Below are 15,612 nucleotides of genomic sequence, written 5' to 3'. Positions count from 1 at the left end.
TGGTGATGTACTTCTTTAGTTTTTTCTTGTCTGGAAGCTCTTTATCTGTTTCCATTCTTAATAGCTTTGCTGGGTAGAGTAATATTGGTTGTAAGTCCTTGCTTTTTATCACTTTGAATATTTCTTGCTACTCCCTTCAAACCTGCAAAGTATTTTTTTTTTTTTTTTTTTTGCGAAATCACCTTATAGTTTTATGGGAGCTCCCTAAGGTAACTGACTGCTTTTCTCTTGCTGCTTTTAAGATTCTCTCTTTGTTTTTATCTTTTTGCATTTTAATTATAATGTGTCTCATGGTGGGCCTCTTTCAGTTCATCTTGATAGGGAGTCTTTGAACTTCCTGATCTTGCATGTCTATTACCTTTACCAAGTTAAGGAAGTTTTCTTTCATTATTTTTTGAAGCAGATTTCCATTTTCTTGCTTTCTCTCTTCTTCTGACACTTCCCTGATAATAAAGTTGGTATGCTTGAAGTTGTTCCAAAGGCTCTTTACACTATCTTTATTTTTTTGGATTCTTTTTTCTTGCTGTTCTGGTTGTTTGTTTGTTTGCTTCCTTGTATTGCAAATCACTGATTTGATTCTTGATGTCATCCATTCTACTGTTGATTTTCTGTAAATTATTTTTCATTTCAGTTACTGTATCCTTTATTACTAGTTGTATTTTTAAAGATTATTTATATTTTTTAAGAGAGGGAAGGGAGGGGGAGAGAGAGAAAGAGAGAGAGAGAGAGAGAGAGAAACATCAATGTGTGGTTGCTAAGGGCCATGGCCTGCAACCAAGGCATGTTACCTGACTGGGAATTGAACCTGCGATGCTTGAGTTTGCAGCCCGCGCTCAATCCACTGAGCTACACCAGCCAGGCACTAATTGTTTTTTTATTCATGGTTTTCATGTCCTTTTTAATGGTGTTGAAGTTCTCTTTGAGTTCATCTGCTCTTCCCCTGAGTTCACTGAGCATCCTTACAATCAGTATTTTGAACTCTGCATCTAGTAGCTTGCTTGTCTCCATTTTGTTTATTTCTTGCTCTGGAACCTGTTCTTTCATTTGGAACCTGTTTCTTTGTTTCCTCATTTTGGCAGCCTCCCTGTGTTTGTTTTTATGTAGTAGGTAAAGCTGCTACATCTCCCAAGCTTGGTAGAATCACCTATTGTAGCTGGTGTCCTGTAGGGCCAGGGGCACAGCCTCCCCTATTACCCAAGCTGAGTATTCCAGGTGTGCCCACTGTATGGGCTATGAACAACCCCCTATTGTAGTGAGCCTTGATTGTTATTGGCAATTCCAAGGTCACCCATGCTTGTGTTTTGTCATGGGTCACATAGCATAAGCTACCAAACAATCTGTAGATGGCTGCTACTTGGGCTGGGCTCGGAAGTACTCAGGTGAAGCCAAGCTGAGAACCAAGGCTGGCTGCTGATAGTGCTGGACCTCAGGCAACTTAGTGAGAGAAATGGGGCTTGCTGAATCAGATGCTGCTTGCTTGAGAGAATTTAGGGAAATCTGAAGCATGGACCATTCGTATGGAAATGCCACTGGAAACAGGTTGGGTTGGCCTGAAAGTTGGGTGGGGTAGGGTCTCAGAGAATCACCAGGATGGAGCATACAGTGTGAGCCAGGTTGGTGGATTCTCTGATAGGGACTCTGCCTGCCAGGTCTGTGGGTGGCTCTGTGCTGTAGGGCTTGGAAAAGGAACAGTGGCCTCTGCTAGCATTTCTTTCTAGGAGGAAGCCACTCCCCAACTCTCATCCTGATGCTGGAGAATTCAGTTCCTCCCATATGCCTCTGGTGCCTTTCAGTCTGCTGCCCCTGTGCTGGAGCTTACAGTGGGTAGGGCAGGGAAGTCTGTGAATGGGCCATTTAAGAGGAACTTCAGACATTTCACCAGTTATCTGTCTTCCAAAGCCTCAATCCCCACTTGTTTTTATAGGTAGAAGTTTTTGAAACTTACCTTTCTGGCACTGGAACCCTGGGCTTGGGGTGGGGGCTGTTGTGGGACTTGGACTCTTCCCTCCTCAGATATCCCTGCCAATTTTTATTTGTCATATGTGGGTGTGGGACCAGCCTGTTCCTTGTCTCTGCCCCTCCTACGAATCACAATGTAGTTTGTTCTCTAGTTCCGTTTTTATAGGACTTTCCTTAAGCTCGATTTCTGACAATTCTGAATGATGTTTCTATAGTTTAGTTGTAATTTTTATGTTGTTGTGAGAGGAGGTGAGCTGTGTTTACCTATGCCACTGTTTTGACTGGAAAGTCCTTACAACCTCTCTATAACTTATTAGAACTTTTCTGTACATCTTTGGGTTGACAGATGTATTTGGTACTTGAATAGAGAGTTAAAAGTCTAGCAGATCAAAAATTGTAGATATGATTGTATGGGACAAATAGTTGTGTTATACAGCAATAGTAATTTTTTTTTTCCCTAGAGAAACCCTAGCCCTGGCTGGGTGGGTCATTTGGTTAGAACATCATCCCATGTTCCAAAATAAAAGACGCATTGTGGGTTTGATTCCTGGTCAGGGCACGTACCTGCGTTGTAGTTTGATTCCTGATGGGGTTGTGTGCAGTGGAGTGGGGGGTTGTTTAGGGGGTAGGGGAGGCCGATTGATGTTTCTGTCTCACATCAGTGTTTCTCTCTCCTCTTTCCTCTCTCTCAAATCAATGAGTATGTCCTTGGGTGAGGATTGAAAAAACAAACAAACAAAAAACTTAAACTACAAATTCAGTTAAGTGGAATTTTGATCTCTAAATGGAATGAACAAACATACTATGCATTTCCTTTTGTTTAAATTTATTTGAGCTATTAAGGGATGTTTCTATAGTCTTAACACGCCATAATTTACTAAGTCCAACTTCATGTTTTGATGTGTTTCAACTGTTTTATTGTTTTACATATTTATTAAGCATCTAATGTATTACAGGCATGTTAGTAGTCACTAGGAATACAGTAGCTGAACAAGACAGGTCCTTGCTCTTGGTGGAGTTTATGGACTCATGAGAATGACAGGTATTGGATTAGTAATGAGACCTGTTGGTAAATGTTAAGAAAGGAATGCTCAGAAGATTGCTGTGGGAACACAGGGGGATGCCATCTTTTCTGGAGTTTAGGAAAGACTGCACTTAGGAGATGTCATTTAAATTGATGCTGGAAGGATGACTGAAGGAGTTGGTTAGGTAAAGAAGTGGGGGAAGTGTGGTCCAGACAGAGGAAACAGTATGTGCAAAGATACTGAGATGAGAAATGGCATGCTCATGGATTGCCTGGTGCTTAAAATGTGAGGGAAAAAGATTTCAAATGAGCCTGTGCAAGGAAGTGTGAGCCAGATCTTTGAGAGGTTATGTAAGTCACGGTGACAGGTTTTTACTTAGCCAGGGACCATTTTAATGATAAGTACTTTTGTGATGTTTAAAACGTTTAGTCTGGCTGTGAATGAAGACTACATGCATGACATTATTTAGCAGGCTGTTGCACTGGTCCTTATGGGAACTGGTAGCCTGGATTAAGGTGGCACTAGAGTTGATGAAAGAGAGTGAATAGCTTTGAAAAATATTTTGAAGGTAGAATTTATTGGACTTAGCTGACATGTAGTGAGGTATCTAGAGAGGGAATCACGTGTGACTGTTAACTGATTCTAGCAATGGAGGGGTTACTGGGACCATTTGCTAAGATAGGGAATACTGAAATGGCTATAAGTTTGAAAGGAAATTGTAAGTTAGTTTTGGACATGTTATAAAAAGTTGATGAGGAGGGCCTAGGAGAGAGCAGTGCTAAATGCCAATATTTAAGGATTTAGGTGTAGGAGAGGATGCAAAGACTTAAAAAGAGAGGTAAGAAAAGTGGAAGAAAAGCTGGGAGCATGGTATACTAGAAGCCAAGGAAAAATTTTTCAAGGAGGTGAGTGGTCAGTTGTTGCTTCTTGCTCTTGTTATGATGAACATTAGCAGTATTCTTAGTCCATGTTACTTATCCTTCTTTGAATTTCTCTAGTTCTGTTTGATCTTGCTGGATGTAATTCCACAGAGTAGTCCCATTTTGGACACATGTTAGTCATGTACAGGAAAAGAGTAAAGACATAACTTTTTTTTGTTTGAATTCCTAATGATTCAATATAATAGCCAATATATTTTGGTTAAGAGAGCATATTGGGCTAACGTCTTTGAGGAAACATCTCTACCATTTCTGTGGTGATTGATTACAGGGACCCAGTTATCTTTTGAGTATAGCTTGGTTAATTTTTCCCCAAATGTATGAAGTATAAACTTTTTTTTTTTTTTGGTTCTTAGTAAAGCTGTTCTGGCCATATATGTGACTCCCAAAATCTCTCTCTCTCTCTCTTTTAAAGATTTTATTTACTTATTTTTAGAGAAGGGAAGGGAGGGAGAAAGAGAGAAACATCAATGTGTGGTTGCCTCTTGAGCACCCCCAACTGGGGACCTGGCCTGGAACCCAGGTAGTGCCCTGACTGGGAGTCAAACCAGTGACCCTTTGGTTCACAGTCTGTTGCTCAATCCACTGAGCCACACCAGCCAGGGCCCAAAATCTTTTTTTTTTTTTACTGACTTTTAAAATTTCTTAAAATTATTTTTTAACATTTTATTTTTAATTGCTGTTTACATTCAAAACTGTTTTATTTTAGTTCCAAAATCTTTTTATTGTTCAGTTTGACAAATAATATACTCTCACCTGTCAAACTGAGATAATTTATCTTGAGACTTCAGAGGTCACTTTATCCAACTTAATACTGAATGATGGTTTTGAGACATGATCATTCACCTTTACTTGTATGGGTTTAAAGTCCCCAAATAGGAGATTTTATTTAACTGTGATTTCTGTGAACATTTAAGAATATACTTTACTAAAAACCATTGCTATTTTATGTGTTTTTTTCTTGTTTTCGTAAACTATAAAGTGATAGGATGATAATGGTTTTTTTCTCCTACATTCCTGTCACTACATTATCAACCATAACTACTTACAGTTTATCCACATTAAATCTAGAGTATAAGTTCCCATCATTGTGTTCTTTTTCTTCTGGAAGTTGAGATTATTGCAGGACAAATCAGAAAGCTATCAAACACTTTCCTATAGGAGGACAACAGTACCTCAGTTTCTTTAGAAACTTCATTTTAAGTTGGAGGGGGACTGAGGATGAGAAGTGAATAAAGCACCCACGTATCTCCAGGGAAGGAGAGCAGAGTGACTTGATTAGCCACAGTTGGATGGGTGGAGCCTGGGAGTAGATCTTGGAGTGGAGGGATCTTCAGGCCTCCTTGGATGTGGGAAAGTAATAGGGACAAGAAAATGTGGATGGGAGTGGAATAATTGAGGAGTGTAAGGAAGAGGTGATAAGTTTTATTTTTAAAAAGGAGAAATTGGAAATGATGAAAATATGTGGCAGAAGGGCAAGTTCTCTTTCCATTTCTCACTCCCACCCAAAGGGGAATAGGGAATATTGTGGTTTGAAGGGATGCATATTGTAGCATAGAGATGTTTTAGAGAAAGTTTGCCACATAAAGAATAGCCTGCTAGCTGCCCAGGTACATCTTCATTAATTCAACAAAGGTTTTGGAGTCCCTTCTGTGTGCCAGATTCTATTCTTCTATCTTATCTCTTCCCTCCTTCCTCTTCTTTATACCACTGGGGCCCCAGTGACTTTATTCCAACACACGGTGCATGCCTTTAGCACTTGTAGTTCCTCTCTACCCCAAACCCTTCCCCACGTCCTCTCCACATCTACATGGCTGTTGTTCCTTCACTGCATTCAAGTCTGTTCAAATGTCTTCTATTCACAGAATCTTTCCAACTACCTTTGTAAAATAACATCCTCTTTTCCTCCACCACTCTGTCCTTTTATCCTGCTTTGTTTTTCATCATAGTGTTCATTACTGTAAGACCATCTTCCTCCTTTTCTCTCCTCTTCCCTCCCTTTTTGCTCACTAATTACATATAAGCTACAGTGTATGCTGTGAATTGTGTTGTTCATGCCTGTATCCCTGTGCTTGACCCAGAAAGTGCTCATTAAACATTTATGGAATGAAGGAATAGCATATAGCCAAGTTCATGGTTCTAATTACTTTCTTTGTATGTATACAACCATTTTAACTTCTTTGATTGCTTTCTTTTAGATTTCCTTCCATTGCACATTCTTCTTTTAGCTATAATACCACTGTCTATGCTTTTTAAGTCAGTTTTTCATTTTTTGTCTTTCTCTAGGAAGATGCCCTGTATTTTGCTATCCTAGAGCTCTCTAAGGAGTGAACTGTAGCTTGGTGTGGTGGAAAGATCATTGGTTGGCTAATGAAGACTCTGGTTTAGATTCAAGCTCTGATTTTATTCATGTGATCTTGGTCAGACCAGCCTTCCCTGATTTGTGAAATTAGAAAATTTAGGTGATCTTTATGATTTTATACATTTAATTTATATTAAATATCTGAGTAAAGTCTCATTCTACTCCTAAATCTCATTGTTTCAGTGTTTTATAGATAGTAGTTTCGCTTGCTAATTGTTTAGTTACATAGTTACTGAAGTTCAGAAAGTATTTATAGAAACCTGTTTTTCCTCTCTCCAATGGATAGATCTGCTTATTCTGTAATCATGGATAATACATGTAATCATATATTCTGTTATCATGCCCTATGATAGAGTCTTCCCCTTGGCTCTACTTTGTAGGGGGAAGACCCACAATGATGATCTACTTGTCTTCTTATACAGGGTTTTAGTTTAAGTTTTAGTTTCAATTTTATCTTTCTGGAAGACTCTTTAGGATTTTTGTTTATCTATTTTTGCCTATTTGAGGTAATTTATCTACTTCAGGGCCATTAGCTAAGCCTGGAACTAGTGTTTTTCAAACTGTTGATCACTAGAATTTCTGTGGAGGATATCTCAGGTACTGTCCATTGAGGTGCACATGGGCTGACTCTGCCCTTTCCCCTTCTACCAACCTGTTCTACGCCTCACCCCCTTTTAATGTTGGCTTCTTTAAGATAATTTGAAAAGGCTTTTCTGTTTCAAAAAGTGTACTAGTGGAGGTAAACTAGAGATTTGACTCAGTGATATTTGATATTAATATTGGCAACTTGTCTTAAAAAATAATTTGGATGTGAGTTTCTCTCAAGTATTTTTATTAAGAGGAAGGTGAGAGAAAAGAATATCTAGAGACATCAGGGATAACCTATTACGTTCAGTCCCCCTGGGAATAACGAACTCAGACCTACTGTAGACCTGTTCATTTAGACATGATAGACCTCTGTTCACGAAGACAGTCTTGGTTTCTGGGACTGCTGCATTACACTGACATACTTTGAAACATGGTTTTTGCTCTCAGGTTTCTTCCCTTTGTTATCAAGGTACTTAATTGAGGCTTTTGGTCTTGAAATTACTTCAGTTTGAGGTATGCGCCCTTAACTTTTTGCAGTGTTCTGTTCTGAGAATCAAAGCCATACTATCTTCAGCCAAAGTAGCAATCATATAGGAAAATGCAACTTTTTACTCTTTTACTGTTCTACTAATCTATAGAAATATAGCTCTTTTATAAAGATGTAGAAGGTATATGACATTCCAGAAACTTACAGAATCATATCTTAACATAATTTATCTTGTTCTGTACCAGAGGTGGTTCTGGTACCTTTGTTATTTGTTTGCTTTAGAGGTAGAGTGCTTTTATAAAGCCTAAGGAAGGAAAGCAGCTGTTTTCACCACATGGTACAACTGAGCGGTCATATTACTGAAGCTGCAAAATTGGACTCCGGTCTGTTTTTTTCACATTGCTGTCATTTGTTAACTGATTTTTCTCCTTTATAATTTCACCCCATTCTTTATAACTTTACTGAACTGCCACTGAGAAAAGACAAAAAAGAATTTAATGGAACTACAGTAATCAAGATAAAAGAAAATGCTATTGATCCATAAAATCAATATAGTGGTTAAATCTATGGGTAGAAAAACATTCCCAGTGAAAATAGTGTTCTTTATACAGAGCATCTTATTGCCTCCAAGGAAGTCTAACTTTTTTTTTTAAGATTTTGTTTATTTATTTTTAGAGGTAGGGGAAGAGAGGGAGAGAGAGAGGGAGAGAAACATCAATGTGTGGCTACTCCCCTTTTGTCCCTCACTTGGGACCCAGCTGAAACCCAGGCCTGTCCCCTGACTGGGAATCGAGCCAGTGACCCCCTAGTTCGCAGGCCAGCACTCAGTCCCCTGAGCCACACCAGCCAGGGCGGAAATCTAAAGTTTAATGACAGTGCATTATATTACAATAATGAAGAGAATTAAATATGCTGAAAGAAACAGTAAAAGGGGACAGAGTTTAGCCTTAGTCTTGAAAGTGGCTCAAGCATTAATAATTAAAGAGGATTTCTTACGATGGTGTTGCAAAGTACAGTATCTAGTGAAAGTCAAAGTTAAATTTTTATTTATATATGTTATTTGTATTTGTTTAGATTTTAAAAGGTGACTTGTCGGTGGAGACTGATAACACTACATTATAACACTCAGTGTATATTGACTTTTTTTATTACATGCTTGAGAGGCATGTGGTATGGTAGAAAGAATGATATGCAGCAACAAAATACTGGGATTTTAGTCCTAATTCTAGTCTTGTGACCTTGAGCCATACTCTGATAAAAATATGCATCATGCCTTTTTTGCAGTGTTACATGAGGATAAAATGCAGTAATATATGTAAAAATGCTAAAAATCATAAACCTATATAACTTTAAAAGAATGTTATGTAATTTCATCATCCTCATCATAAAACATTCCACTATCTTTTTAAAAAAATTATTTTATTGTTGTTCAATTACAGTTATCTGCATTTACCCCCTCGACTCCCCCCAACCCCAGCCAAACCCACCTTTCTCCACATACCACTATCTTAACCAAATCTCTTTTAACTTTTACTGCTAAGGAAGGTATATCTAACTACATAATTTTATTTTATATTCCAGCTTTTGGATATATTGATTTAAAAAATTTCTATTGTGATAAAATAACTTGTAACTTACTGTTTTAACCTTTTTTAAATGTATAATTCAGTGACATCAAGTACATTCACAGTGTTGTGCAACTGTCTCCACTGTCTATATTTCTAGAGCTTTTTCATGACCCCAAACAGAAACTAAATACGCTTTAAACAGTAACTCTCCATTCTGCCCTTGGTAACCTCCATTCTGCTTGCCATCTTTATGAATTTGCCTATTCTAAGTACCTCATGTAAGTGGAATCATATGATATTTGTCCTTTTGTGTCAGACTTAGTGAAATTTTTTTAAGGTCCATTTGTGTTATAGCATGTATCAATTTTGTTCCATTTTAAGGCTGATTAATCTATTGTATGTGTTTACTACTTATAGTTTTTATCCATCTGTTAATGGACATTTGGGTTGTTTCCATTTTTTGGCTTTTGTGAATAATATTTCTATACATACTGGTGTACAAGTATCTGTTGTATCTCTGATTGCAGTTTTTTTGGGGTATATACCTAGAATAAGAATTGCTGGATCCTATGGTAATCTCGATGTTTAACTTTTTGAGGAATCACTAAACTGGTTTCCCAGAATACAGTGGTTTCTATAAGGCAGTGTTCACTGCACTTTTTCTGACCTTTGAGCCAGAAGTTCAAACAATTACAGAATCAAGTTGTTAGGTTGTGTTTTTAGATTATTTTTTATTTGGGGCTTGTTGAGAAACTGGGAAGGCAGAATGTGGTTAGCTAATTTTTATTATTTTATAGTATGTTATTCAATAGGAATATTACAAAGAAATTATAATTTATATAAATATTAAAATAGTATAAAGATATGAACTATCAAACTGATGATAGTAGGATCAAAATTAGGGAATTGGAATCCAGTGAGTTAGTTAATAGAATAAATATATCTAGTTTCTGATTATTCTTTTGCAGTTTTTCTTAGGTATTTTCATAGATTGTGACAGACTTTAATTGAATTTGGCTTCTTTCTGCCATTTACCTGCCTTCCATGCTCACCTCTATTTTATTCCCTCATCTGTTGATATATGTTTTAGTTGCAAATTAATTCTGATATAATTAATAAAAACTTCACTTGGTTTTGTGATCAGATTTTTTGGTTTCATTTATTGCTACTTGACTCTGCATGGATCATTGAGAACTGATTTTATATATGGTTTTAATTTCAATTTAAATCAATAGTAAGAATAATGTTCTGTATATATGAAACAATTTTCTGATTATGAAATCAGTATCAAGGTTGGAAGGGATCTGCCTCAAGTGTTCTTAAATTCTTTCTGTTACAACTGCCCTCTGGGGTTGCTGTCTGCTTAGACACTTTAAGTGATATAAAACTATTTTGGGGAGGGGAGGGAAGGGAGTGTAGCGTAGATTATTCTTATGTTGAACTTAAATGTCTTTCTGAAACCTTTACCCTCTCATCCCCTCTTATTTTTGCCGTATAGAATACTAATGCTCTTGCTTATAATAATTTTAGGGTAAAATAATTTTACAGAATAATAAATCCTGAATGATAAGTATATAAAGTTCTTTGACAATTATTGTTTAATCTCCTTAACAAAGATGCTCTTTTACAGGTAATATTTGTTTAGTAAATTAAAAGTATATATCATGATAATGACTATTTCAAAATACTGGGATCCTTTAAAATATAATGTATTTATACATGTATATATGATAAAAATTTCCTGTAGTTGGCAGAAGTAATTTTATGAAAAGACAGAATGTACAACAAGAATTCAGGCAAGATTCTTGTTTGTTTAGGATAGATTATTTTAAAATTTGTGGAGTTTCCATTTAGAAAATGTTCGACTTTATTGATTCCTTGCTGAGGATGCCTTTCCTAGCCTAGAGTCCTTGTCACAGCACATGAGAAGCCCGTGGTTTTTGGTGAGGGTTTTGGGCAAGTGGAATCTGAGTACAGCCTCAAAATGAAAGGGTATGAAGACTGACATGAAAATAGGGAAAAGATAAAATAGACAATGTTCTGAAGCTAATGAGTATGCCCTGTTGACTCCTATTCACTTGAAAATTAATTTTTTGCTTAAAATCTACTTCACTGAAGTATAATTTACGTAAAATAAAACATTCATTTCAAATGTGTAGTTTGACAGATGTATATACTTTTGTAACCACATTCAAATCAATATATAGGATGCTTCCATTGTAGCAATAAGTTCCTTCATACTCCTTTGCTCTTAGTTTCTCTCACCTAGGTAACCACTATCTGCTTTCTTTCGCTATAGATAGGTTTTACCTCTTCTAGAATTATGTATATTTGGAATTATACTGTGTATTTTCTTTTGTATTCAATATCTTCAAAACTGCAGTAGTTTTTTTTGCTGGTAGTTTGCCATTGAATGAACAAACCATGATCTTTTTTTATCTCTTTAGTCATTGATAGACATATTAGGTTATTTCCAGTTTTGGGCTATTATGAACAAAGCTGCTGTGGACATTTGTGTCTAATTGTTTGGTTGGACATATGTTTTATGTTTTTACTTCTTTCGGAGTAGAATTATGAGTCATAGAATTTTTTATATTTAACTTTATAAAAAACTGCCAGTTTTCCAGAGTGATTGTACCATTTTGTATTCTACCAGCAGTGTGTGTAAGTTCCAGAGCTCCACTTCCTGTTAACATTTGGAGGTTGGCTAATTGGAAACTGGGTCAGGTTCATTGATAGAAATTGTGTTATGTTCAGACGTTTATAGAAATTGTAAGAGATTTGATACACTTTTAAGAGTTTAGTAATGATAGCAAATTTAGTACCATTTATGGTATATCTCCTATGTGCCAGATACTGTGTTAATGATTTTACATACATTATAATCTCTAATCCGTAAAACAGTTCTAGAAGATAGAATGTATTATCTTCATGTCACAGACAGGAGTCCTGGGCTAGTAAATTTTAGGCTTAAGATTAGATTCCCAAATTTTTTATTTAATTTCACCTCAACATTTTGGTCTTTCCCTCTCCTTTATAGAGTTAGAAAGAGTACAATTTCAGTTAATATCATAGTCTTTTAGGGTTCCCAAATTTAACTGAGAAAGGTCCAAAGATAATTGGAAGAGTTAGAAGCCCTGGGGGGAAAATAAAGGACTGAAATGTTTTGTGTGTGTGCGTGTAAACGAAAGAGCATGTATTTCTGAGATGTTAAGTACCTAACATAGATGCCATTTTCCTATGTATTATATTCTTTGAGTTGTAAAAAGTAGGGGAAAATGTCAAAGTTGTAGAATTACTAGAGAGGGAAGACAGCCAGTGGTAATAGTAATTGGGTCCAGAAGCTCGTTTTTTTAATCTCCAAGCAAAGTAGTTGCTGTTGCAATGACCTTGTTTTACCATGTAGGGGTCAGCCTGTTGGCATTTATTTTTAAATATATATCCTAGACAGTTACTGTTTAATTGTATATAATTTAGAATTCAGTCATAGCTGCTAGGCTGAATTTTAGAGCAGATTTTTTTAAAGGAAAATCTTGGTCAGTATATTTCCCAAATAGACAAATTGTGTGAAACAGTCTTACATTTTTCAGACTTTTTTACTAAAGACAAAAAAATTGTTTAAAATTTGGATCCTTTAAATTTCATTTTTCCTTTTCCTGTCCCATGTTACAGACATTTCAACCTACGAATGAAGAGGGACACTTCCCTTTTTAGTGATGAATTTAAAGTAGAAACATCAAATAAAGTACTTGATTATGATACCTCTCATATTTACACTGGACATATTTATGGTAAGTTGAATCTTAGAACCCTTTTTCTACACATGGAAATATACGTGTTGAAGCATAGGCAAGTATTTCAGAAAAGATGGAATAAAGTCTGAGGAGATTTGAATCTCTCATGAAGGGTATAATTATCTTTAAAGAATGAAGTGCTCCTTTGATTTATTTTTACATGTTTGTTTAATGTTGAATTATGCAATGTCTGGCTTCTAAAAGATATGACATTTGGCTCTCTCAATGGTTACAAACTTAGATTTTTAAAAAAAATTTCAAAGTCTTTCATGGTTTTCTGACCATTCAAGGAAGAAATCAGCAGCAACCTTGCTGTGCTTTTAATGTTAGATTACAGTTTTCTATTAGTTTTTTATTATTTATATTTTTGGACAAATAACTCACAGTCTCTGCCCTTTTTTTTGCTAGGTAATGGTCAAGAAAAGAAAAGTATAAGGCAGTTTGCAGATAAAAGCCACGTAACTTAAAATACCAGTGTCGTGGGCTCTTAGCTTAAGTCTGTAATTACTTTAAAGTTAACTAGTTAATTTTAATCTATAATTTAGATATTGTAAAAGCCTGATTTTTGCTTTCATGAGAAAAGTTTAAGTAAATTTAACTTTTAAACCCCCTTCTTCCTTCCATCGCTTCAAAGCACTTGATGTCTAGTGCTTCGCTTTTCTCTGTGATCGTGTTGAGAATCAAAAAGACCTTTTTTCTAGTGTTCTTTCACTAGAGAAGTATAATTGATGGGACAGTATTACAAATCTTTGTCCAGTGTTATAAAAAGTATATTGGTATGCTTTTGTTCAGATTGCTTTTAAAATATTTGACACTATCTTATTTTAAAAATATATTAATATTTATAAAACCTCAAGGTGTTAAGGAAGCCATATATGCTCATGAAGAATATATCAGGTTGGAAAGGAACTTTTTTCTTATAGCAGTTAGAGCAAAATTTCAAAAGAGAATGTAATATCTTTATTTTTACAGTGTTTATTTCATCAGTGGGCCTGTTAGCCTTTTTCTAAGTTTACGTTAACTGAACAATTATTTATTAATTATTGCACATATGCCCAGGCACCTAGCTAGGTGCTGGGAAGGTGACTGTCAACCAGATAGATGTTCTATTTCATTGTTGCTACTAATAATTGTGTATGTTTTAACTAAGTAGTAGTTGCTGTTCATATCTCAAATTTAGGTTGATATATTTTGTATTAAAATTCATTTTCCTCAGTAAATTTATATTTAGGTTTTTAAAAATATATATACAAATAGCTCTTTAAAGAAAAATGAAGTTAACATGTACATGCAAATTAAATTTTCAAGAGTTTGTTGCTTTCATTAATAGGTGAAGAAGGAAGTTTTAGCCATGGGTCTGTTATTGATGGAAGATTTGAAGGATTCATCCAGACTCATGGTGGCACATTTTATGTTGAGCCAGCAGAGAGATATATTAAAGACCGAACTCTGCCTTTTCACTCTGTCATTTATCATGAAGATGATATTAGTAAGTACTTAACTTTTATCTAGTACCCTTTTGAAAAAAGAAGACATAAATAGTTAAAACTATGTGGAGAAAATGAGACATGAACTGTTTTCTTTCCTGAGCTATTAGACTAGAAAATAGTTTCATAACCAAAGACTCAATTTAATGAATAATAGGGCAATAGTACAGTGAGGCAATTTCCTTATCAGTCCGTACCAGTCCTACTTTGTTGATATACACTCAAGTCTATTTGAACTATAAGTTAACCAACTGTGAGTGAGCTGTCAATCCTCTTTTTTGATGTGAGCTAGTCATTTAGTGCTGTAACATCTGTGTGTATTCTACTGAAACATTATTTTCTTCATATATAAATGTCAGTGTGGATATTTTAGGTATTTTTATAATTTCTAAGTCCTTTGAGTATTTCTTTTTTAGAATCTTGAAATAATGACTTCAGTTTGTTAAGAATCCATGGGTTTTGTCCTCTACCGTGGTCTTTATATGATGGCAATTTGTTGAGAGAGTCCTTTTTCTTTGTTTTAAGAGTACAAAATGTATTTAGACCTCACCTTTTAATTTTTACCATTGGCTATCCATAGTCCTCTAATCATGAGAATGCTTTAATGAAATACCACAGAAATTCATTCCTCTAATTATGTGTCTCTTGAACCCTCATTTTATTTTTGAGTGTAATTAGACTGGTCTCTCAGTTTTTGCCTATTTGTTTTTAACTTGGCAGCTTCTTCCTTGCTTCATTTCCTTTCTACAGCCAGAACTTTATTGTCAGTATTAATATTCTTACCCTAGTAATGTACTGGAAAGCCATTTTGACTTTTTGTTCCATCAGTTCTGACAGTCTGTCTAAATGCTTGTTTTTTCTGATGCTCTATTACTGCAGAACATAGCATAATTGTTCTAGATGGGATACATTTATAATTTTAGCTACTTGCTGAATTCTAAATTCATTAATGCTATTTGCCCATATTTTTACTCATCCTTATTTTTTCCAACTTCCCTTCCTAGTATTTCAAACTCTCCTCTTTATGTAAGCTCTTTCACAAGTTGGAATATGAATTCCTTTTCCTCCTTTCTTGCTGACAACAGAATTAATCATCTACTTGATTTTCACGTTACTTTGTAATTTTGTTAGAAATTTCATTTTTTTGTAGATTCTCCTTTTCTATTCAGTGTAAGTTCTCCAACTTCAGTTTCTATTTTTTTGCTCCTTTAACATTCCAAATACCATTTATGTCTGGAGCAGGTTCTTCACAGATATGGAATAAAGTCTTTAGACATTTTCCCTATAACATTTCCTCAAAATTAAACACGTTTTTTAGGAAAGGAAGGAGAGGAAGAGGTAATTTGAAAGATTTCAAACTTACCTTTATCTTCCCTTTTTCCTTTGCTTTACACTTCCCATAAG

The 15,612-nt window shown here is 35.4% G+C and overlaps 1 protein-coding gene across 2 annotated transcripts in view; it reads left to right on the top strand.

Annotated features, from left to right (window-relative positions):
• The window catches only part of ADAM10 (ADAM metallopeptidase domain 10), a 125,334-nt gene that overhangs the window by 37,596 nt on the left and 72,126 nt on the right, over window positions 1-15,612 (top strand). For both annotated transcript variants that reach the window (XM_045822559.1, XM_045822561.1), the window contains exons 3-4: window positions 12,600-12,718; window positions 14,052-14,210. In XM_045822559.1, the coding sequence (XP_045678515.1) occupies window positions 12,600-12,718; window positions 14,052-14,210 (278 nt within the window). The remainder of the gene's footprint in view (window positions 1-12,599; window positions 12,719-14,051; window positions 14,211-15,612) is intronic.

Source organism: Phyllostomus hastatus, unplaced genomic scaffold (genome assembly GCF_019186645.2).
Source record: "Phyllostomus hastatus isolate PE091 unplaced genomic scaffold, TTU_PhHast_1.1 phas_scaffold_501, whole genome shotgun sequence".
Lineage (NCBI taxonomy): Eukaryota > Metazoa > Chordata > Mammalia > Chiroptera > Phyllostomidae > Phyllostomus > Phyllostomus hastatus.
The sequence above is the reverse complement of the archived record's forward strand: the minus strand, read 5'-3'. Positions and strand labels throughout refer to the sequence as shown.